This window comes from Canis lupus, chromosome 13, assembly GCF_011100685.1.
Source record: "Canis lupus familiaris isolate Mischka breed German Shepherd chromosome 13, alternate assembly UU_Cfam_GSD_1.0, whole genome shotgun sequence".
NCBI lineage: Eukaryota > Metazoa > Chordata > Mammalia > Carnivora > Canidae > Canis > Canis lupus.
In genome coordinates, this window is record NC_049234.1 from 34,128,455 (window position 1) to 34,152,040 (window position 23,586).

General features: G+C 46.3%; 1 protein-coding gene across 2 annotated transcripts in view; it reads right to left on the bottom strand.

Moving 5' to 3' along the window:
• FAM135B (family with sequence similarity 135 member B) overlaps positions 1-23,586 on the bottom strand; it is a 277,653-nt gene that overhangs the window by 133,902 nt on the left and 120,165 nt on the right. For both annotated transcript variants that reach the window (XM_038555598.1, XM_038555597.1), the window contains exon 3: positions 4,467-4,546. In XM_038555598.1, the coding sequence (XP_038411526.1) occupies positions 4,467-4,546 (80 nt within the window). The remainder of the gene's footprint in view (positions 1-4,466; positions 4,547-23,586) is intronic.

The window sequence follows — 23,586 nt, forward strand, 5'->3', positions numbered from 1 at the left end:
ACACTTTTCTATATCTGGCAATGACCCAGACCTTGCGGACTCCAGATTCCCACTGAACACCAGGGCCAAACATCCTCCACTGTTCACATGCCCACAGAGAAGGAGCCCCCTCTGTGCCTGCCCCCAGTTCCCAGAGCCCCTGGGACACCTGTCACCCTGGGCGTGCAGTCACCTGACTGTATGCATGTGTCTTCTGTAAGGCTGGGATCTTTCAAGAACGCCTGGGGGGATGGTCACTTCCGACTGGGGGAGCTCAGAGCCCATCGCATCTATTCTAGGAGATATGCAGTTAACTCAGACAAGAAGAAACCTTCCCCAAGTCACCTTTTAAAAGCATCTTATAAAAAGAACACACCATGGTGTACGTTTCATATGGGGGAATCATTCTTATTTCTTACTTACAGAATCTAACCATAAACATCGAGCCCAGAAAATTCAGTGAGCAATCGTTTCGCATCTAGAGAAGCGGTACCTAAATCATCTGCCTAAATGAAGCCGTCTCTACGTAAAGTGGCTACCAGAGGACAGATATGTTTAAGTAGGGAATAAAAATGTATAATTCTGCCCCTTAATTTATGAAACAACATCTCGTGTTTGAACAGCCTTGGATCTGTGCCTTCGGGGTGCTCTCGTTTCATCGGGCCAGGAAGGAAGGCACACTTGGTGGGCATGACGCGGCCGCCAGCCCCCAGCCCCACCTGCAGTGCCTTCTCTCCTGCCCCCCTTCCTTGGCCCTGCCACCCCCCATCTCTCCTGCCCTGTGCTCGCCCTTGCACTGCTCAGGCCCTGGTCATTTTGCTACATCTGCCCAGATCATCCTTCCCTACCTTTGTCTGCAGAACCAACCTCTGCTCCCAATTCCAGATCTCACTTGTGACCCCCAGCTCAACGTCCTCCTCTGCTGGACTCTCAGAACCCTCCTCTGCCTCCCTGGGAGGACTGTGAGCTCCTCCCAAGCAGCAAGGCAGCCTCCGATCCCCAGTGATGTGTCCCACGGACCTTCATGGGGCAGGATGCTGCTAACTCAACAACCACGGTAGGGACAACAGGGATGATAGGGACACTTACTCCAGCTAATAGGTACTGTGAGCTCACTGTGTGCCAGGCACTGTTCCGGGCATTTCCTTGCATAGTTCATCTGATCCTTAATACAAACCCAGGAGGGATGAACCTCTTACCCGCCCCAATTTTACAGGTGAGGAATCTAAAAACCAACCAAGCAATCAATCATAATTATAAAAACTTTTCTAAAGTCACACAGCAGAGAAGTGTTGGGAGTAGGATTTGAAGCTGGGAAGCCCAGAGCCTGTGGCTCTCACCACTACTGAACGCTGCATCTCTAGATAAGAACAATCTTTTCTATTTGTTTTAGAGGTAAATGAAACAAACAAAAAAGTCAAATTAAATCATCTGTCCCTGCAAGACCACTCCACTAATGTGTGTCAAAGACACCATTAGGTCCCATGTGTTTTGACTCCTTCTGGTTGTTTCTCAGTACATCCTATCTCATGATCTAAACATATATTTGTCTTTCTTTTTGCTTGCTTGGGACTACATGTAGGTGATGGAAACCAAGTCTGGATAATTGTATGCAAACCTGACTGTTAAAATAACTGCCTTCATTGTTGTACCTGTAGAGGGCGTCCCATGGGGGTGGTGGGGTGGTGGGAGTATATTCCCTTCTCCGTGAAGGTGGGCTGGCCTTGACCAGAGCAATGTGGGGAAGGGACTCTGTGCCAGTTCCCAGCCCAGCCTGTTAGAGACCTGAACCACCTTTCTCCCCGCAAACAACACCCTCCCTCTTTCAGTGAACTCAGCAACCACATGAGAGGTCAGACCACCCAACTGAAGACAGAAGCTCAGCCGTTCCCTCGGGCAGCCCAGCATCCCAACCAAGGGATCAGACATGTGAATGAAGACCCGTCTGATGTCATGATCTTTGGCAATCCATCCTCTCTGCAGAAATCTCATCAGAAAGCAGCACATGAATGACCTGGCTGAGCCCAGCCGACTCAAAAAAATCAAGAATAAATCACGGTTTTAAACCACTCAGTTTTTGCGTGCTTGGCAATGCAGTGGTATCTAACTGAAAATAATGCAACTGGAAATTCACTTAGAGTAAGAAATCAAAAATGCTCTCTTCCTGACTCATGGAGCAAAGCTCATGGTAATTGCTGCTGGCCTCTGCATGAGCATTCTGTTCTAAATAGTATGCTTGCGCAAATCCCAAGGGCATAGCCAGTGTACCCCAATTATCCCTGTGTCGAACCAGACTATAGAAGAAGAAAAGCAATTTTTTTCTCCCCCAAACTGCATTTCATTTTTCTTTGTTTCTCTGTGGCAAGTCCTCCTCTTCCCAAGCCCCTCTCAGGGCTCTCAGTGGCTGGATGTCCAGCAGTCCTCTGGTCCTCATGGTGGGGACCTCCAGCTCTAAGAGAGGCTCAGCTGGTGACAGGAACTGAGCTCAGGTGCTAGAGTCATGGGATAGGAACAGAGTCCTTGTCAGGAACCTGGGGATGGCTGTTGACAGGTGGGCCAGGGCATGGATGCTCCCCGCTTTCCAGATCCCAGCCTCATCCCTGAGAACAGACTTGGCCTCACAGCCCCGATCATGTGGTCCCTCACAGGTCAGACTGGCTGGACACTTACTTTGGACCAGTTCCTCTCCTGGCAAGTAACATTTATAATCTCCGTGAATGTCCTTCTTCCTTTACAATCTCTAAGACAAAAACACTACAGAGGATGGGTTGTTTTATTTTGCTTTTTTAGTTGTTTATTCATGAGAGACAAAGAGAGGGGCAGAGACACAGGCAGAGGGAGAAGCAGGCTCCCCGCAGGGATCCTGGGATCATGCCCTGAGCCCAAGGCAGCCGCTCAGCCACTGAGCCACCCAGGCACTCCCAGAGGATGGGTTTTGATCTTCATTGTTTGGGTGAGGAAGTTAAATTTCAAGTTACCAATGCCTGGGGTCACACACGAGTTCATGCAATGTCAGGGTTCCTACTCCCACAACCAATTCCACCAACCTTCTTCTAGCAGAACCCGAGGTGGCGATGGGGTGCTACACAGCAGTCCTGGAACAGGGAACTGCAGGCTTAATGCACACAGGACACAAGGGACTAGGTGCCCACCAGTCTGTCACCTGATTTCTTCCCCAGAGAGAGGAACAGAGTGGAAGTTAAGGAACATCCTGAAAATGTGGTGACTTGCCTGTTACTTGACACTTCCCTCCACCCAGAGTCAGAGGAGGAGCAGGTGATCTCCAGTATCTTTCTATTTCTAGATCACAGGCTCTGGACAACCCGCTGCCCATACACCACCAGCAGTTCTGGATTCTTGCTGTGTGGACCGAGTCCGCTGCTCTGCCCCATGCCTCCCACACCTCCTCCAGGGAGAGCTAAGTTAACCACTGCATCTACACTCCCACTCTGTGGATATTTCATCGCACGGGATTCCATTCACCAGAATACCTCTGCCAATAATGAAATGGCTCAATTGCCAGGGAAACTCCAAAAGGAATCTTTGAATGGCAGCTATGACCTGAGCTTTTGACTCTATTGGACTTAATGTCTATAATAATCTTTACTACCTCTATTTGTGTCTTTAAAGTTAAGTAGATTTTCCATAGTTCTTTCTTTTTAATTCCTTATTCTCTCTCTCTCTTCCATCCTTATGGGTTTTTTTTTTAAGATTTTATTTATTATTTGAGACAGAGGGGAAAGAATGAGTAGTGGGGAAGGAAAGAGGGAGAGAAACAGAATCCCCACTGCAGGAAGCCCACCACGGAGCTGGATCCCAGGACCCTGAGATCATGACCTGAGCCCAAGGCAGATGCTTTACCAACTGAGCCACCCAGGTGCCCTCTCCATCCTAAGGTACCAACACATTCCCCCAAATGTACTATTGTAAGTATTCCCTCTTGGTGCCTATCCTTACTTCTTAATGTAGTAAATTCTGTATTTTGGACTCAACAACACTTTATCACACAAGCACCTGCTGAGAGCCCTGGATGCCCACTAATACCCAGGCACCTCCAAGTCAAAACCTAGGCTGTCCTTGGCAATCATTCTCCCTAAGCTGGGAGTGATGATTTTGACCCCTCATGGAAGGAAGAACTGCCACAATGGCCAACTTATTCAGTCCTCTATAATTAGCTGATTATCAGCATTGACAACAGGATGCCATTTGCCAACCTCTTCCTCCCTGACTTGGCTGTAGCCAACCCTTGCCAGCCAGGTTTACCCCTGGGAGAGTGTGTTCTCCTTCAACCAGGCTCCCCTTGCAACACTGTTCACAGATGGCTACACCAACAGTGGGTGTCCCCTTCCAAAATTCAGTCATCCAATATCCAACATGATTTACTGAATGTCGCCATCTTTGTTGCACTCTGCTCTTCACTGGCAGGTAGTGATAAGTGACGGCTTAGCAGTGAACAACAAACGCCCCCCTGCCATCCCCCTGCTCACCTGTCTGCCCAGCGATGGAGGCGCTCAGTCTGTGGGGGATCCTTGAGGACACCTTCAAGGTCACTCGGATCTGGTAATACCTAAGGAAAGAACAGAGGACAGACTGATGAAGATCAGACTCCTCACTGGAGGCTTCTCCTAAAAGTACCTACACTTAATACTAAAGGCCATAGAGAACCATGGAAGTCTGCAGGCAGCCTGCATGATCATTTGGCATCAAGGAGGGACAGTGGGAGAGGAATAGGATGGAACCAAGACGGATCCAGGAAGTTGAGTTGAAGTGAGATCATACAAGACACATACAAGGTTGGTGGTAATGGGGAGAGGGAAAGGGATAGTAGGGTTGGCCATATGGCACAGGCACATTAATGGGAATGGCTTTCCTTTGGTCAGAAAAGTCTTCTACAGGAAAATGGAAGCTTTAACGCATGGTATAAAATCCATACATAAATTGAGTTGCTGTCATGTGGCAACACAGACAATTTCTTCCTTTAGAAACACAGCAGCTGGGATGCCAATCCTGAGGGTACTGCCAACCACATTTTCCAGTGTATTTCCGCGCCCTTATTTATAATCTGTCACTCCCATTTCAAAATTCCATCATTTCAGGACCTTGTGCAGGTTCCCACCCTATCAGTAACCCTCCTATCTGCCCATTTCTGCCCCAGGTGCAGAAGCATCTTCTCCATTTCCCTGCTTGCAATTAATGGCCCTTTTGCTTGCAAGCGCACAGGAACATTTCTGGCATCATGACTGCTCCTCTCTTCTACCGATTTCAAGCCCATTGTGAAATGGAATGTGAATAAAACAAAGTGAAATAGAGGTAAAATGAACCATGAACACATCAGTCTCCAATGGCTCATTGAGCTTATGGCTGGAGGTGACACCACACTGTGATATACTCATAGAAGGTTCTGTGGACATGCTCGTGTTTGTGGTACATGTGTGCGTGATAAGCAGAGGAGATGTAGAGCAAAGAGCAAGGGTGCTGGATTCATAGCTGGAGTTTGGGTGACATAATTTGTGAGCTGTGTGATTTTGAATACTCACAATTTCTCTAAACTTGTTTCTGAACTTTTTTCTGTATCTATAAAATGATGATTTAAAAAAAATACCTGCCATGACATCTGCTTCTAAGAAAGATGGCATACACATACTTTTCCCAATTCTTCCCACCACATACAACTAAAACATATATATACGTATATATATATAACAAAATATTTTTACAGATGAAGAAGAAAGCAAACAGTCCAAGGACCTCAAGGTCCAAATAAAGATACGGCAGTGAGTTCTCTTCATTTTCTTTTTGCTTCCTATATCCCAGAGAAAAGCCAACAAACCAAAAATCCTAATGTCTGTAGAAAAACTATTAAACTATTTCTGTAGAGAAAAAAAAAAATCCCAAACAAAAATGCCTACTTTCCCTAGAAAAGGACCAGAAAAGGAGCAGCCAAGCAAGATAAAAAACTTTTAGACAATAGTGGTTGTACTCCAGCCATACTACACACAAAAATTGTGGCCTCACCTCCACCCATACCAGCAAAGGCCAAGTGGGAGCCTAGATGTCCTCCACTGCCAAGCTTTAATGAGGCACCTTCCCCACCTGTCAAGAGGTCTTCTAGTAGGGAGCCAAATTTTCACTGCTATGGATAGTAATGAGAACCCCAGCTTTGTAAAGTACAGACTATGTGGGGGGCCTGAGTTTCTACTCCTGCCCAGCAGCAACAAGGGCACAAATATGCTCAAATGGGGCAGCCCTAGTGGCTCAGCAGTTTAGTGCCGCCTTCAGCCCAGGGCCTGATCCTGGAGACCCAGGATCGAGTCCCACGTCAGGCTCCCTGCATGGAGCCTGCTTCTCCCTCTGCCTGTGTCTCTGCCTCTCTCTGTGTCTCTCATGAATAAATAAATAAAATCTTAAAAAAAAAAACCCAAAAGTATGCTCAAATGATTTCTGACAAAGTTCAAAAGCAATTCAATGGAAAAAAGGTAGCCTTCTCAATCAATGGTCCTGAAGCAACGGGACATTCACAGGCAAAACCATAACCAAAACCAAACAAGGAGCTCAACTTAAATCTCACCTAAATCTAAACCTTCTACAAAAACTAACTCAAAGTGGATCATAAACTTATGTACAAAATGTAAAACTATTAAACCTTCAGGAAGAAAAACAAAAGAAAGCTTTAAAGTCTAGGGATAAGCAATGAGTCCTTAACCAATAGCAAAAGCATGATCCACACGCATAAAAAAATTGATAAAAAAGAAAAGCTGACCACTTTTGTCCTGCAGTTCATGCCACTTAGAGAATTATAAGAATTATAAGACAGCCACATGGTGAGAGAAAATGTGCAAATCACAAAAACTAATTCAAAGTGGATCATAAACTTATGTGCAAAATGTAAAACTATTAAACCTTCAGGAAGAAAAACAAAAGAAAGCTTTAAAGTCTAGGGATAAGCAATGAGTTCTTAACCAACAGCAAAAGCATGATCCACACACATAAAAAAATTGATAAAAAAGAAAAGCTGACCACTTTTGTCCTGCAGTTCATGCCACTTAGAGAATTATAAGACAAGCCACATGGTGAGAGAAAACGTGCAAATCACACACAGCTGACCATCATTTACAGATTCTGTACATGTAGATTCTCCTGCAACCTCACATGATATTCAGGGGCTCCGCGGTCACTCAGACATATGCTCCCACAGGTGCAAAGTCTGACTCACCTCTTGCACCTGTTTCCACTTGAGGTCCAACAACACAATATCACCTTCTGTTTCAGTTCTCATGCCATCAACACATGTCTTCTGCAGCGTATTTAGTGCTACTTTTTAAATATATATTTTTGCGCCTTTTGTGGGTGACTCTGCTATTTAAAATGGCCCCTCATGTAGAGTCGATGCACTGTCTGGTGTCCCTAAATGCAGGAAGACTGTGGAGAGCCTTACAGAGGTGATAATGCATTAGACAAGCTGACCTCAGGGCTAAGGTATAGTGCCACTGGCCATCAGTTCATTGTTAGTGGATCAAAGATAAATAGGAGTGAATGGGTGACGGGCACTGGGTGTTATTCTGTATGTTTGTAAATTGAACACCAATAAAAAATAAATTAAAAAAAAAATAGAGAGATGATGATGATGATGATGATAATAGATAGATAGATAGATAGATAGATAGATAGATAATAGGAAAATAGATGATAGACACATGATAGATGATAGGAAAATAGATGATAGATTATAGATAGATAGATGATAGGAAAATAGATGATAGATGACAGATGATAGGAAAATAGATGATAGATGATAGAAAACTAGATAGATAGATGATAGGTGATAGATGATAGATAGGAAAATAGATAATAAACAGATGATAGATTAAGAGATAGATGATAGATAGATGATTGATGTATAGATAGATAGCACTGTCTTAAACAGAAACACGCCAAAAACAAGGTTATGTATTAATCAGTTGACAAGCACGTTGTGACCAGAGGCTCTCAGCCCCTCACTCTGTTTCCCTGGGGAGCGACAACTCATGCCACGGAGGCAGTCTACTACCATTGTGAAATCCATGGGGGAAGCACAATCACAAATTAGCTCATAGGCTCATGCATCTGTGTGAGGGAGACTGAGGCAGCAGGGAAGCTTCTGGCCTTGTCTAGAGGAGACAGCTGCTCCTTAGCAGTTGCTAATTACCACTGTGCAGAAAGGTTGACTGTGTATTGCTAGATCTTTTGGGTTTTCAAGGGAAGACAGAAACTTGGATTTTTAATAAAACATCTTTAAAATGTTGAATGTTGCTTCATAAATTAATGACAGTGGCAGGAGCAACAACAGGCACAGTGAAACAATTAGAGGCAGCCACCGCGGCCACAGCATTCACAATCAAGCTCCGTGTCCACAGAATGGAACACATTTGCGCGCGAACTCCCCATGCGCCAATAACCGGCGCACTCTGATTTATACAAATACAAGATGTCGCTTCTGGTGTTTCTTTAATAAAAGACTCATGCATTTCAATAATACCGTCATCAGCGGAAGAGATATAAATCCCTCCACCACCACCAGTTTTAATATTCTAATGGCTTCTTCTCTGAACACAAAATGGGGCACTCGTTGCCAGAGGCCATATATCACTTTTCCATCACTTTTCTATCAGACCATATATCACACTCCAAGCTGTGCTTAGAGCAGTTAGAGTTATGCTCAAGACTTACTCAGCACCACTGTGCCAAGGCCTGTATCAGGAACTTTCATGGACGCAATCTTGCTGGAGCCTCTATAAATCCTCCGTGAGAGAGAGCATCATCTCAGGTGCTAACCAGAGAAGATACTGGGCCACAGGAAATATCAAACTACTCATCCAGTAGTAAAAGGGCAGCCACCATTTTAATCCAGGGATAAATGTATTTTTAAAACTTTTTTGCCTGCTACCCGTCACAGGAATCACATTTTATTGCATACATTAAAACTTTTTATAACCGATTCCAAAGCACCGTCTGAGTTCTTATTTCTTAAAAGCACTTGATGTTGCTGGGTCTTACTTCAAGGGATCAGTCATCATTTTGAACTTCAGGTGCTTGGCAGGCATATGTTGAAAGAAAGAAGCTTCAATTAGACTGGCCCACTTGGGCTCTGCCCTGATTAAACAGAATGCTTAAACCCCTTTAATAATTCTCTTTTCTCTGCCAAGAATTTCTGCCAGGTCATAAATCCATAAACCAAGCCATGTGTCATACATGACATACATGACATCATTTGATCCTTGCAGGAAATCTTTGATACCCGTGCTATGATTTCCATCTTAAAGATGAGAAAAACCGCCCTCTGGAGATGAAGGGATTTGTCCCAAGTTCACACATTCAGTAAGTAATGTTAGCACATCTCCAGGAATGACCTTATTTTTCGCACATGGATTTCCTCTACCCATCTTAAATCCACCTTCTTCGAGCTGGGGTCATTCAAGAAGACACTATGGAGAAGGGAGCCATGAACTCAGGTCAATGGAGGGTGAGCAAGTGGGGGGGGGGGGGAGTGAGTTGCAGTCGGAAGGAAGAAAGAAACGGAGACCAGGAGGTAGAAATCTTCAGACAGTGCGCCAGCATGTTTGAGTAGTCTGGATTTGCACATGACTCCTTTTGGGATATAAATACATATAGTCACTTTTTACCTTATGGGCTTCCATCTGTGAGGGTGGCATAAACTATGCCCTTTACATAATGCGGTAGGCAGAATAATGCCCCTTCCAAAGATAGTTACAACCTAATCTCCAGAACCCATGAAAGAGAATTAAAGGTTGCAGATGGAATTAAGGTTGCTGACCACCTGGCCTTGCAATGAGATTATTCTATGTCACCTGGGTACACCCACTGTAACCACAAGAATCCCTCCAAATGGAAGAAGAAGGTAGAAGAGGGAGACAGGGTAACTCAATGTGAAAAAGACCCTACCAGCCGCTGCTCCCTTCACAGATGGAAGGTGCCATTGGCCAAAAAATGTGGGCAGCCAACATGCAATGGAAAAGACAAGGAAACAAATCCTTCCCTAGAACCTCTACAAAGGAATACAGTCCTTGCAAAGCCAGATTTTAGCCTAGTTGGATGCATTTCAGGCTTCTGACCTCCAGAGTTGTTATATTATAAATTTAGGTCATTTTGAGCCACTTAGTTTGTGGTGATTTATTACAGTAAACAAATGCATATAGGCTTTCAAATTTCTTCCTCATGACAAAGCTAATAGGCAGGAGTGATGATCCCCATGTTAACAATATAACAATTGCTCAGAGAGGTTAGGAAATTTTCCTACAGTCACAGGGTTAGTTAATGGAAAGTTTAGAGATTAAAATGCAGGGCCATTTGACTCAACCAAGCTCTTATTTGGGGAGGCAAATTTAAGAGCTTTAAACTTCATTAGGCTCCCCTCAACTTCCTCATCACTATTGTCACCAGGTGTCCAATCATATTCTCCCTCTGATCACTAATGTATTTCCCTTTGCTTTCTCAAAAGCACCTTTGGAAGAGGTACGCTATCTTTTGCCTCTTTTGTATTCCCCCAAGCTCTGAGCACCGTATAAGGAGAGAAAAGCATCTAACAAACATTTGTTCTTGGTTGATTATAGAAATATCCACTACTACCAGCTGCTGGAGGAGGAAAACCATGTCCAACCCATCTCTGTATTTCCAGCAATCAACATGGTGCTCGTAGTAGTTGGCATTCAATCGGTGTCCAAGGAAAGAGAAAGATTGATTCCAACAACAGAGACTCCACTAAAAACCACGGGGTTATACAATCCACTTCCAACATCTACAACTCTGTGAGTGACTAAGAATCCACATGCATTTTTTATGAAACAAAATTAGAAATGATATTCTATAATGGGAATACAGAGATCTATGACATTTTCTTATAATCATTTTCATATCAGGCACAATATGAAACAACCACTCTGACCCAGAGACAGGTGACATGACCTGAAGTATAAATCACTGTGTTTCCAAAAAGGTCAAAACTGAGACCCGGGAGTCAGAAAGCCTAGGTCCCAAAGCCAAATAGGCAAACTTCAAATAATAACTTTCCTTCTCTGAGCCTCCTTCCTCACAAGTGATGCCATCTGTACCAGCCTCACAGAACTGCCATGTGCTGCAAACAGGAGGTGCATGTAAGGCCCCTAGTGTGATGCTCAACCTTTAGTATTTAAAGAGAAAATATTGCTGTTACTGTTATCTAAGATATGTAGAATAGACATCATCCCTCAACTGTGACCCCAATCTATCCAATCCATGGCTGGGGTGAAGCTGGGGGAAAAGTTATGGCTTGGGTGGGACAAGGTTCAGAGATGCCTGTGGCATGTGGTACTTGATAATGCAAAATGGCAGGCACAAGAAGAAATGCTCTGCTCTGGCATGGATGTGCCCATATGGCTGAGAATAAATCCTTTCTTTGAGTCCTCTGAGGCAGTATAGCATAGTGGCTTATGAGTGTGAACTCTAGAAATCTGTCCTGACTGGCTGTGTGACCTAACTTGACAGTGGAAGACCCACTGGTCCCAAGGTAAAACTCTCTGGCCTAACAGGGTAGATGGGGAAGTCATGCCAGTAAGAGAGGCCTTGATGTTCTAAAAAATCAACTAAAAAAAGAAAAAAAAAAAGACCCAGGAAATGACCAATATATTTTTGCTGTACACTCATAGACTGACTCATCTGTTCTGACAGTGTCCACCCACCATAACAGAACTATAAACCACTCTGTTGGGTTTTATTAGCCTCAACAGCAAATAATGAGATACTTTTTTAAGAAAAGTCCACTCTTTCAGCAAAGCTTGTCTGGAGACTTCAATATTATCAAAACATAATAGTTACCACAAATCAGATTCCACTGATGTTTTACTGTGATGAGTTTTCTCGTTCCTTCAATCCCATCTCCTTGCTCATCCGGAAGGGTCTGTGTGATGCTCACATTCTGACCTGTCTGCTCAATATCCACGGTCACGCCCCTCCTTCTTTACAAAAAAAGATCAGATAAAAGAGAAAGAAATATGCCTACCTAAAAAAGTACTTGCCCATCCCGAATCTCTTGCAGCTAGGAGATATCGTGTGATCCTCTCCTGGCTAATGAGAGAAAAACCACACATTGCCAGATGGAGCAAAGAGGGACACTTTTAAGGAGACGTCTTGGGCTATCTGTCCCTTCTCTGACTTTCTCTCCTGACTTGACATAGAAAGAAAATACTGGAGAGCATTAAAGCAGTCATGCTTTGGCCATGAGGATAAAAGCCATGTTCAAAGGATAGTAGAGCAGAAGAACAGGAGAAGTCTGAGTCTTTTGTGTCTCTTGTGACACGGTGGTCCTGTCTACTTCTGCATTTCTTGAGACATCTTATAACTGTTAAGCCAGGATTAGTCATACATCGGATCATCTGAAGCCAAACACAATCCTTGTGGATGGAATCTGATTCCAGACCCTCCTGAGGCCACATTTTCTCTAGGGAAAATTTCAGAAGAAGTGACATCAGCAACCTGATATCTCTTGCTGTCTTTTTTCTTGACAGTAGAAAATCTTAAAATCTATGAACACAGGTTAAACTTTGGGGGAGAAATAAAGCAGATATTTCAGTCCACTGGAGTTTAAAGCTGCTTAGTGAGGGAAAAGGATCCTTTCCATAAAGCTGAACCTAACCATTGCAATGCATTCTCCTACAAGGTTTAGGGGTGGAGCTCCAGGTGACAATAAAGTGTGTTTTGCTTAACTCTGTGGGTATGCTGTGAGTCTGTTGGTATGCCCGGAAAACTTCAGGGATGCAGGTGGTCAAAGGTTGAAACTGTCAACGCCTGTGTCCTTTCCAACTGTGAAGAAGACCTGCCTTCTGCCGTTAACATCCCATCCTTCACGTCCAACTATGTAGCATTTTCGCCAACAGAAACCACTTTTATTTTTCATGAGAACTCTTTGAATTGTATATTACATTCCCACAGACAGGTACAGAAATAAGATTTTTCAAGGGCAGCCCAGGTGGCTCAGCGGTTTAGTGCTGTCTTTGGCCCAGGGTGTGATCCTGGGGACCCGGGATCGAGTCTAGCGTCGGGCTCCTTGCATGGAGCCTGCTTATCCCTCTGCTTGTGTCTCTGCCTCTCTTTCTGTGTCTCTTGTGAATGAATAAATAAAATCTTAAAAAAAGAAACAATCCCCTCAGTCTTGGGTAGTTTCCTCACGTAGACATATAGATCAGCCCTCAATGAGAGATCTTAGGGTACTGCTCGGCACATCCCTACTGTGTGAGCTTGCATGCTTGCTCTCTCTCCTGCTCTTATGCACTCTCTTTCTTTCTTGCTCTCTAATAACAGAAGTGTGTTGCAGGCACTTAACAAATATGTGTTCAATCAAATCATTTTTAAATTAAATGTCTATAAAAGTCCATATTCGGGATGGGTGAGTACTTTTTAGGTAGGTACAGTTACTGCATGTTTTATGGTGCTGCCCTAGCCACACAGTGATGTGTCAACAGTTTACAACTTCATGTGTTTTGACCTCAAAGTTGGTAGCTTGAAACTGGCCAAGGTGAGAGTATTTACACCATGGAAATCAATAAATGTAATGATCTCATTTTTGTTATTTTTTTTCTTTTCTTTTCTTTTCTTTTTCTTTTTCTTTTCTTTCTTTTTTTTCTTTTTTCTTTTTTTTTTTTTTTTTGCCACTTTTAAAACATTTCTCAGTACGCCACTGCACCCCTGGTAACCACTACTCTATCCTTCTAACTAAAGGAGATATGGAGCCCACACAGATTAAATAAGAGGGCAATTTGGAAGAGTTCTAAGAAAGTCACTGTCAGGCAGGCCTCCAGCTGTTGGTCCCTCAGGAAAAAAATCTCTCATTGCTCTAAGATACCTCATGTAAAAAGCTATACTCATTATGCTCCTGGGATAATTCTGGGAGCAGGAGGAAAGAATGTGACCTTTGCAAGAGGCATGCCCTGTGAGTGTAGCTTTCAAAGTGTGTACAAAGTAGCTATCCTTCTTCTCCCATTACTAACATTAAAAACGAACTAGGGGTGGTGGAAGGGGAGGAGGGCGGGCGGGGGGTGGGGGTGACTGGGTGGCGGGCACTGAGAGGGGCACTTGACGGGATGAGCACTGGGTGTTATTCTGTATGTTGGCAAATTGAACACCAATAAAAAAAATAAATATATTATTTAAAAAGAAAAAAGAGTCTAGATCCTAAAATAAGAAATAAATTTAAGAAATTTAAAGGAAAAAATAAAAAATAAACTATGAGAAGGATTACAGGAAAAAAAAAAAAAAAACAAAGCCAACCCAACGTAGCAATAATAGCAATGATGAGGCTTCTTGTCCAACATAAGACAATTTAAACTCTCTGAACTCTCTTTTTTATTTGCAAATGGAGATGGTCTTTTACCTTTGGGAGTTAAGATTGACAAATCAGAATCAATGTGCAGAGCAATCCTGGGCTTTAATAAACGGTGGGTATTGTGTTTTATGTATCAGCCTGATTTGCTGGTGAACTACCATCCCTATTCATAGGAACTCAAATCAGCAATAGGAGTTGCCTAGTTGGAGATGCTATGTATACAAAATGAGGTTGCCAGGACCTGGGACACTTCAAAGTGCCTCCCCATGAGTCACACTCCCTGGGGAACCTGTTTTTCCACCTAATGAGTCAACTCAGCTGGGGTTTCTAATTTGCATGAGTGGCCATGTGTCAATGCTGGTCTCAGAAAAGTTGCTGGTGTCAATCTCCAGGTCCCCCAGAAAAGAGCCACTTGCAGGTAAAATGAAGACTCCTTCTTGACAGCCAGGATGGAATGGGACTCCATCACAAGACACCTGGGACAAAGTGCATCTTCAACAGGTGCCAGTTCACTTCCCTTTTGATGTGAGGTAGCACTGGATTTTCTTTGCACTTGTGTGGCTTGATTAAATGAGGTTAGGTGGAAAGCAGGCTTTTAAGCTTCTTGCACAGCTTGAAATGACATGGGTAATTTAAAACCTCAGACCAGAAAATGTGCTGTGCAAAATCACACTGTGACAGGGGTCTCTGCAGAGAGAATTTTCCTAATTGGCAAGACCAGATCCGACATCTACTTCCGAGCAGTCGGAGGGCAGTCGGAGGGTGAAGACAGGTCTTTCAGGTCTTTCGTGTAGAGGGATCAGAGGCGTGGTGTGAACACGCCCTGGGGAACCCAAGGCCCCGGCTTCTGCATCAGACAGACTGGGTGTTAAATACCGGATTCGCCACTTTCTGCTGGTGTGTGACCTTCAGCTGTCCATTTTACCTCCCCAAGCACTAGTTTTCTCATCTTAAAAATCAATTGTTGTGAGGAACAAATGGGACACTATAGGTAGAGGCCCTGATACAATGCATGAAACACAGAAAGCAATTCCTTTTAACATATAGTTGTAACATATAGATGTTGCTAATAGTAAGTAGACACAGAAAGGCGTGGGGGGGAGATTCCCATGTCTACCCAGGTAGTTTGCAGAGTCCACAAAAGAGCACAAGACTGCTAATTTGGGTCCATCATCTAATCCATTATACCAATACATTTAGACATAATTTAATTCTAGGATATATATTGATATTAAGTGATAAGAAATGACACTCTTCAAGGAGGTGGATAAACTATTCTATTGTTGCTTCTGGATACCCCATAAATATCTACAGTAACAACTGCACATCAGAGCAAGAATGAAGGAAGCCACCCACCCTTGCAAGCCAACACTGAGTCAGGCACCAGACCAGATGTTTTACACGCGATATCAGAGTCTACCTGGATAATAGTCATTAAAGATGGTCATTGTTTCCTCTACTCATCCTACGCAGGAGCTGAAGCTCCAAAGAAGTATACCTCACTCATAGGCTTATAGAGCATAAAAACAAGTAGTATGCAAGCTCATGGCTATGAAGCCCCAAAGATCTGACTTCAGCTCATGATCTCAGGGTCTTGGGATAGAGCCCTGCATGGGGCTCCCCACTCAGCAGGGAGTCTGCTTGTCCCTCTGCCCTCCCCCCACTTTTGCTCTCTCTCTCAAATCAATAAAATCTTAAAAAGAAACAAATAATTAAAATTTAAAAAAAAAAGTCATACCAGTGACCTTGGTGGAAAAAGATACCGCAAGCTTTCTCCTTCATATTCTTACTACTCAGTTATGGTTAATGGTAAACTGGCCAACGTGGGTACAAGGCCCCAGGACAGAGGTTGAAGACCCAGACAAAGGACACAATGGTCCCTGCCCTCAGGAGCTTAGAGTCTAGCGGAGAAAAACTAACTTCACAGCTAGTAATTATAATCCTAAGGAAGCTCTTGGAGCTTCCAAAGGATGAGATAAAGGGCAAGGTTAGCTCAGAGGAGGAAGATATGGCCTCAGCGGGTGGCAGGGATGAATTAAAATTGGCCCCTAGAAGACAGTAGAGTGTGCAGGAGAGATTGCTCATATCAAGAAACAGGAATGTAAAAAAAAAAAAAAAAATATATATATATATATATATATATATATATATATATATATATATATATATATAAAGAAAGAGAAAGAAAGAAAGAAGGAAGGAAGGAAGGAAGGAAGGAAGGAAGGAAGGAAGGAAGGAAGGAAGGAAGGAAGGAAGGAAGGAAGGAAGGAAGGGGAATGTGAGCTGGGGGTTCAAGATCAGGAACGACAGCAGAGTGGCTGGAGCGGAAGGCGGTTATCTTTGATGTCACCCGTTTGCAGCAGGGCCTTGTTGCAAGGCTGGCCTCGGGGGACCCAGCTGGGACCGTGAGCCACAGCCCTGACTCCCCAGAGAGTCACAGCGCCCCTCTTTAACACAAGAGGGCAAGCTCTGACCCAGAGCGTGACTGAGATCCCGGTAGACGGAGATGCTCTGTGACGGAATTTTGTACGTGCTCCATTTTGCTACGCCTGAGTTCACCTGACTTATCCAGAGACTGATCCATTTTACAAATATAAGTCATGAAGCTGACATGCCATCAAAGCTCCCCCTTGAGGAATGGGCAGGTCTAGGCATTTGTGGTAGAGGGAAAGCCTGGAAAGACACAGAGGGGTGGGACCTGGGGGAGTGTGTGGGGCTAGTGGGGAGCTGAGTTGGACTGGAGCACAGGATGGGGAATGAGCAACTACAAGTCGATATTTCTTTCCCAAAAATTGACCCTGGTGCCTACTATGGTGTAAACAGATGGTCAACACTACCCTCCACAGAGGAGTAAGTGTAGTGATTCAAGACACCAACTGTGAAATCGAACTGAGCTTTGTTAAGTCTCAGATTCATCCCCTCCCAGCTCTGTGACCTTAGAAAAGCTATTTAACCTCTCTGAGCTACCATTTTCTTCTACGTCTCCCTTGCCTCCTCTCTCCACCAGTCGAGTGTGAGCCACGTTTCCTATCCAGGCGATGAGGGCAGGTGACACAGGCCGCTGATCTTGCACGAGAGCAGCTGCACAGCAGACAGACACACAGACCTGCCAACTGTTCTCTGGGAGGAAGAAACCTCAGCCGATTTTCCAGCCCCTTCCATCAGAATGTGTGTGTGTGTGTGTGTGTGTGTGTGTGTGTGTGTGTGTGTGTTTAAGATTTTATTTATCTATTCATAAGAGACACAGAGAAAGGCAGAGACACAGAAAGGGAGAAGCAAGCTCCCTGCGGGGAGCCCAATGTGGGACTTGATCCCAGGACCCCAGGATCATGCCCTGGGCTGAAGGCAAAAGGCAGACAGATGCTCAACCACTGAGCCACTCAGGTGTACCAGAATGTGTCTCATCTGAGAAGAAACTGTCACAACTCTGCTTAGTGTTCCTCCCGCAGCACCCCCATCTCTTAATTGCCTTTTGATATGGAAACTGCCAGGACCTGAAGCCTGCCTGGAGATTTCAAGGGATTTCCTCATCTGCGTAAAAATTCCCATTTCCTCATCAATCCAATCTTTATTTCTGCAGAACTGTTCCGACGGAACAACAACGAAGTCCCTCAGCTCCATTTAAGAGATGTGCTCTGTAATTACAGCGGACGCTGTTTGCACCAAGCGGCCGCCGAGTGAGGCATATGCTGCTGCTGCAGAAGGGCGGGCCAGCAGGTGCACTGAGCAGGGGAGCAGGGGGTGGGGATGCAGGCTTGGCCGGATACGGAGGGGGGAGCAGCAGGTCTGCCCCCCAGCATGACTGGGAGGCGCTAGGGAGGCAGTGGGGGGTCAGGACTTCGCACCACTAGCCACAGGGCCAGGCCGATGCCCAGGTGACGTCTGCAAGAGCAGGACAGGAGCAGCTGTCGGCCCCTCGACCCCAGGCCATGGCAAGGACACAGGGAACACTGGCCGCCCCACCACCATCCCCTCAACACCTCCTGCTCAAGGCACTGCCCTCTCCAAATAAACTTAGTACAATCACTAGCTACCAAGCACATGCCACTGCTCAGTCCAGGACACCTTTTCTGTAGGCTTCGATGACCTAAGTGGTTATCTTCATCTTATTAATGAAAGAAACAGGTTCACAGAGGTTAAGTCGCTTTCCCAAGGCTCTGCTGCTAATAACGGTGCAGCGGGCGTTCAGAGCGGCTCCGTCCATCCTCAAGGCCCGTGCTCTCTCATTGCCTCCTCACCCCACGTCTTCGTCGCAGGACTTATATTCTGGGAGTTTCAGGCAATCAATCATCCCCATGGTGAGCTGTCAGCCTCTCTCAATAAATCTGTCATCTTCATTCCTCTGTCCTTAGCAGGCCATGCAGAGTTGGTGCTAGAAACGTTTTCTGACTTAAGACAGAGACCCCCAAACCATAAAGTGCTGAGTAATGAGAGACTTCAATCATAAATGCATTATGTGAAGACAGAAATATACTTTGTCCCCTCTGGCATGCATTTTGTCATCTGACTCAGGCAGATAAGGCACTAACTTTGGGGCATTTTAATCAAGAATGTGCAAACGCCATTACGATTTAAGTTGTGAAGAAATACAGTGGCTCTACTGTCCTGAGGATGCAGAAAATAGCGTCATTTCTTTTTAAAAGTGGGTCTAAAAGTGGGCATTATTCCAGAATATATATGAGAAGAGAGGTTCAGAGAGATTGACTGGCTTCCCCAAAGTCACACAGCAAAGATACAGGGGAACTGGGATTTTATTTTATTTTTTTTAATAATTTTCTTTTTTTTTTTTTTAAAGATTTTATTTATCCATGAGAGACACAGAGAGAGAAAACCAGAGACATAGGCAGAGGGTGAAGCAGGCTCCCCATGGGGAGCCCAATGCAGGATTCGATCCCAGGGCCTTGGGATCATGCCCTGAGCTGAAGGCAGACACTCAACCACTGAGCCACCTGGGCATCTGGGGAGCTGGGATTTTAAACCAAGGTTTATCAGACTGATAAACCAGAACTTCAGAAAGCTCTTCCAAAGATAAGACAACACAGTCAATCCTGAGTAACCTCACACTGATGACAAATTAGTGGAGATTTGATAAAAGTCTTTACTCTCGAGTGGCCCATCATTTTCTGGTTGGTTGGCTTTCCACCTCTCACATCGCAGGCTGGGTTGAAGCTGGGATCAAAAAACCTAGCAAAATTGGGGCAGAGCCCCCAAAGCTCCCAACATGGATTCCAGCATGTACAGGGTCCCTGGTATGTTGCCATGGGATGCCTCTGGGAGAGCAGAGTCACAAGTCCTCAAACCCTGACCGTCCGGATTCACATGTGGCCTCCGGCGAGTCACCCCATGTCCCCAGGCCTCTCTGTCTAGAAGTTCAAAATAAGAAGATTGATCTACAAAGTTCTGAAGCCCAGACTTCATTCCTGTTCCAAACTGACCAAGGAGCCCTTCAGCCGTGCTTAGAACCAATGTTCAAGTTCCCGGTGAGCCTGGAAGCCATGTTTCCATGCTTACTTGCAAGAAGAAGTGAAAAGGATGTGTGCAAGGAAGAGTCTGTCCACTGCTCCTCTGATTGATGATGCTCTCGGCGGGGAGGTGGCTGAGCTTGGCTTTGCACCTGGAAATGCCTGGCGCATAGTCCACGGCCCGGGCACCACATCACCTGGAACCCAGACAAGACTCTTCCACTAACCCAAGATTGACCCCTTTGGCCTTCGAGGTAAGGGGACTTCTGGGAGCCAGTGCCTACAGTCCACAGCCCTCTCTGCTCCCAGCTTTCGAATGATGCTGCCCCTCTCAGGGGCTCATATGGGCCCTTCTCTCTGGTCAGGACAAAAAGGACTGCGTTTGCTACCACCCACAACTCGTAAAACCCCCGGGGATATGTGAACTGAATTTTCAAGGGAAGTAACAGTTCAGAAAGAAACACACATGTGGCAAAAAGAGTCCCTTCCCTCTCACCCCAGGTCAAGAGATCAGCAAAATCGTGGCGGGCAGAAGAGCCTGGCCGGTGAGATGACTGGTTTCAGGAGCTGCAGGCACACCCACGAGGTGCTGCAGGGGGGCAGCGAGTATGGGGTGTGCGGGGGGGCCTCTGCTCCCCCTCTAAGGTGTCGTCATTTTGCACATGCCTCCCGCTCTTGCACACCGATGCACTTTGCACACATGCCTCTGCCCCTCCCTGAGATGCCAGCCTCGAACATACTGGGAATCACTCTCACACATCAGGACCCAGCTCAGAGGCTCCCTGGCTGACAGCCGCCGAGCGGGCCCCACCTGTCCCCGTCCTCTGCTGAGTGTCTGTCCTGAGGACGCTGCCTGGCTGCTGGGCAGTCTGTCCCCCGCCCAAGAAGCCTATCTTCTTCCTCCTTCCTGCTTCCCCCAGCACGATGCCTGCTTGGCACCCAGCCCGCCCGGTCCCTTGGCAGGGATTAGGAAAGGATTAACACGCACATTTTATCTATTCACCCCAAGCCCCTGGCTGTGAGCTCCTTGCCAGAAGAACCTGTGCCTTATTGATTTCCACAGACTCCCTCCACCTGCGTATTTGAGGGATGAGTGGATGACTTAATCCTGATTCACTTCAGTGGCCAGAATCTGCCCACGGATTTCTTGATCCTGACCTCCCCCTCGCTCTGGCAATGCTTTTGCATTTTCACATCATCCAGACTTTGGTCTACAGCAAATGGCTGTAGATCTCCTCAGAAAATAATCATTCACTCAACTTTTAGTAAACAATCAGAAAAAAAAAATCAGTGTCCAATGTACCCAACAGAATTTTATTTTTGCTTAAATTGCTGACAGTGTATACATGTAGCTATATTCATGCAGAGACGTCTGTAAGTTTTCTAAAAGTTCCGTAATGGTTTTGAGGAATAGGATCTGTGTTACTCTGCATTTCCTAATTTACATAAATGAATATGCATTTTTGCGCAAGAGGATAAATGTAATATGGACCTTGGGAGGTTCCCCACAAAGACAGAGTCCAGGGTGCTCTTCTGAGCTCTGGTACAAACCGGTGCTCGTGGTGAAAATGCCCTGTCCCAGAGCCACTGCTAGGAGTCCACGAACCAGACGGGCACCTGTGTCGGCCGCTCTGCACAGAGACCCCCCCGCGCAGGGTGACCGACAACCAGGGGCCACCAGCAATTTGTGTGCATTTATAAAATCCCAAACAATCATAAGACTTTAGTGGCTGTGTGGCATTAATTCAGACTGGATAAGTCAACTGCATCATGCTTACAAAACTAACTCAACAATATTTCCTACACATAAACAGTGCAGACAGCTGCCCCCCCCCACCTCCATGTACGTCTCTGCTGCCCTGACGCCAGGAGGTCAGGGGTGGTGGCACCCAAAATCTCCAACATGCTTCCAGGATATCAGGAACCAGGGGACGGGGTTGCAGACCCTAGGCAAGCACAGTGAGCTCTGACAAACCAGGGCCTGGACTGCATTCCAATGATGAGAACATTCCATCAGCTGAGTGCTGCAGCATCACAGTTAAAACTACAAAACTCTGAAGACAATCCCTCCCCACTCACCCCTGCCACCCACGCCCTTCAGTTAGGTACCCCCCCCCCAGTGCCCTGGGCAGGGCTGGCCTCATGGAGAGGGGCCCTCGGCTTCTAGTCCAGCAGCATGTGAGGCAGGTGGGCCCCCGGAGGGGAAGGTACAGGTGGTGCCTTGTCCTCGCCACCGCCCAGCCCAGCCTGCAGTGGGCACGGCTCCTCGATGTGATTTCCTCGCAGCTAACCTGTGATCTCTGGAGGCCAGGCCCAACCCATCCTTCGGGGATGGACAAGAAGCTCTAAGAACTCCTTTGCTACCCCTGCAGCCGGTCCCTGGGACCCTACCCAGCTGCCCACGGAGAGCAGGCCACGGGGCTCTGGGACAGCAAGGCCACTCCAGCGCTCCCATGCAGAGCATCTCTGCCCCCGGGTGCGGGCAGCGCCACTTCACCCGCCCTCCATACTGCCCCGTCCTCCACGAGAACAAAGGGAAAGAGTACAGAGCGGTGACAGGCACTGAGCCTAACCTCCAGCTCCATGCAAGCATCTTGGTGACTCCCTAAATCCTATAAGAGCCCCATCCTCGTAGATACTATGGCCTCCCTGTAGCCACATCACTCTGTCCATGCCATGATCCATACTGTCACCTGCAAATAGAAGACGGACACAGCTCCAGGGTGGGTGACATGTTGGGGTCACACTGCTGGTGAGCCGACCCAGGGTGGCCCGACTCCAGGCCTCCTGCCCCTGCTCACTGCTTGTATCTGTAACCGAAGACCCGACCATGACACTGCTCTGCTTCCAGCCATCCTCCTGACTGGGTGGCACCCACGTCCCTTTGCCTGGTACACGGGGTTCCTTGTGAGCTGGCCCTTCCACGTGCATCCCCTCCTCACTTGCATGCCATGCCTTCCTCATCCTGAATGTTCCAGCCCCAGGCCCATGAGGCTTACTCCACCCAGATGTCTCCGTGCCACTTTATGTCCACTTGCCCCGGAAGGGCTGGTTCAAGGCTCACTTCCTGATGACCATGTATGACCACACCCTCTTTTAGGGGCTACATCAGGGGGCAGCCTGGGTGGCCCAGCGGTTTAGCGCCGCCTTCAGCCCAGGGCGTAATCCTGGAGACCTGGGATCAAATCCTACGTTGAGCTCCCTGCATGGAGCCTGCTTCTCCCTCTGCCTATGTCTCTGCCTCTGTGTGTGTGTGTGTGTGTGTGTGTGTCTCATGAATAAATAAAATCTTAAAAAAAAAAAAGGACCTACATCAGCCCTGTCCCCCTGGGCTACACAGTCCAAGACTGAGCACGTCCCCAGAACAGGGACCTGGTCTCACAGTCTCTTCTCCCTCTGTCCCAGCACCTGGGAGAGAGACCCTGACATTAAGTACTCAGAAGGTGTTTGGTTCTGCGTGTCTGCCTGAAGAAACTGCGAGCAGGGCCTCAAACAGACACTGGCACCCTGAGGCCATGGCAGGGTTAGTAGCCTCAGTCACCAAAAGGTGGAAGCGACCCAAGCATCTACCTATCATCAACAGATGCATGGAAACACAAAATGTGGTCCGTCCACACCATGGAACATGATTCAGCCTTAAAAGGGAAGGAAATTCTGATATCTGTCCCAACACTGATGAGTCCTGAAGACATGCTGATTGACGTGAAAGAGCAAGCACTGTATGATTCCACCTGCATGAGGGCCCCGAGTCTCCAGGTGCATGGACACAGAAGGTGGGTGGTGGTGCCGGTGCAG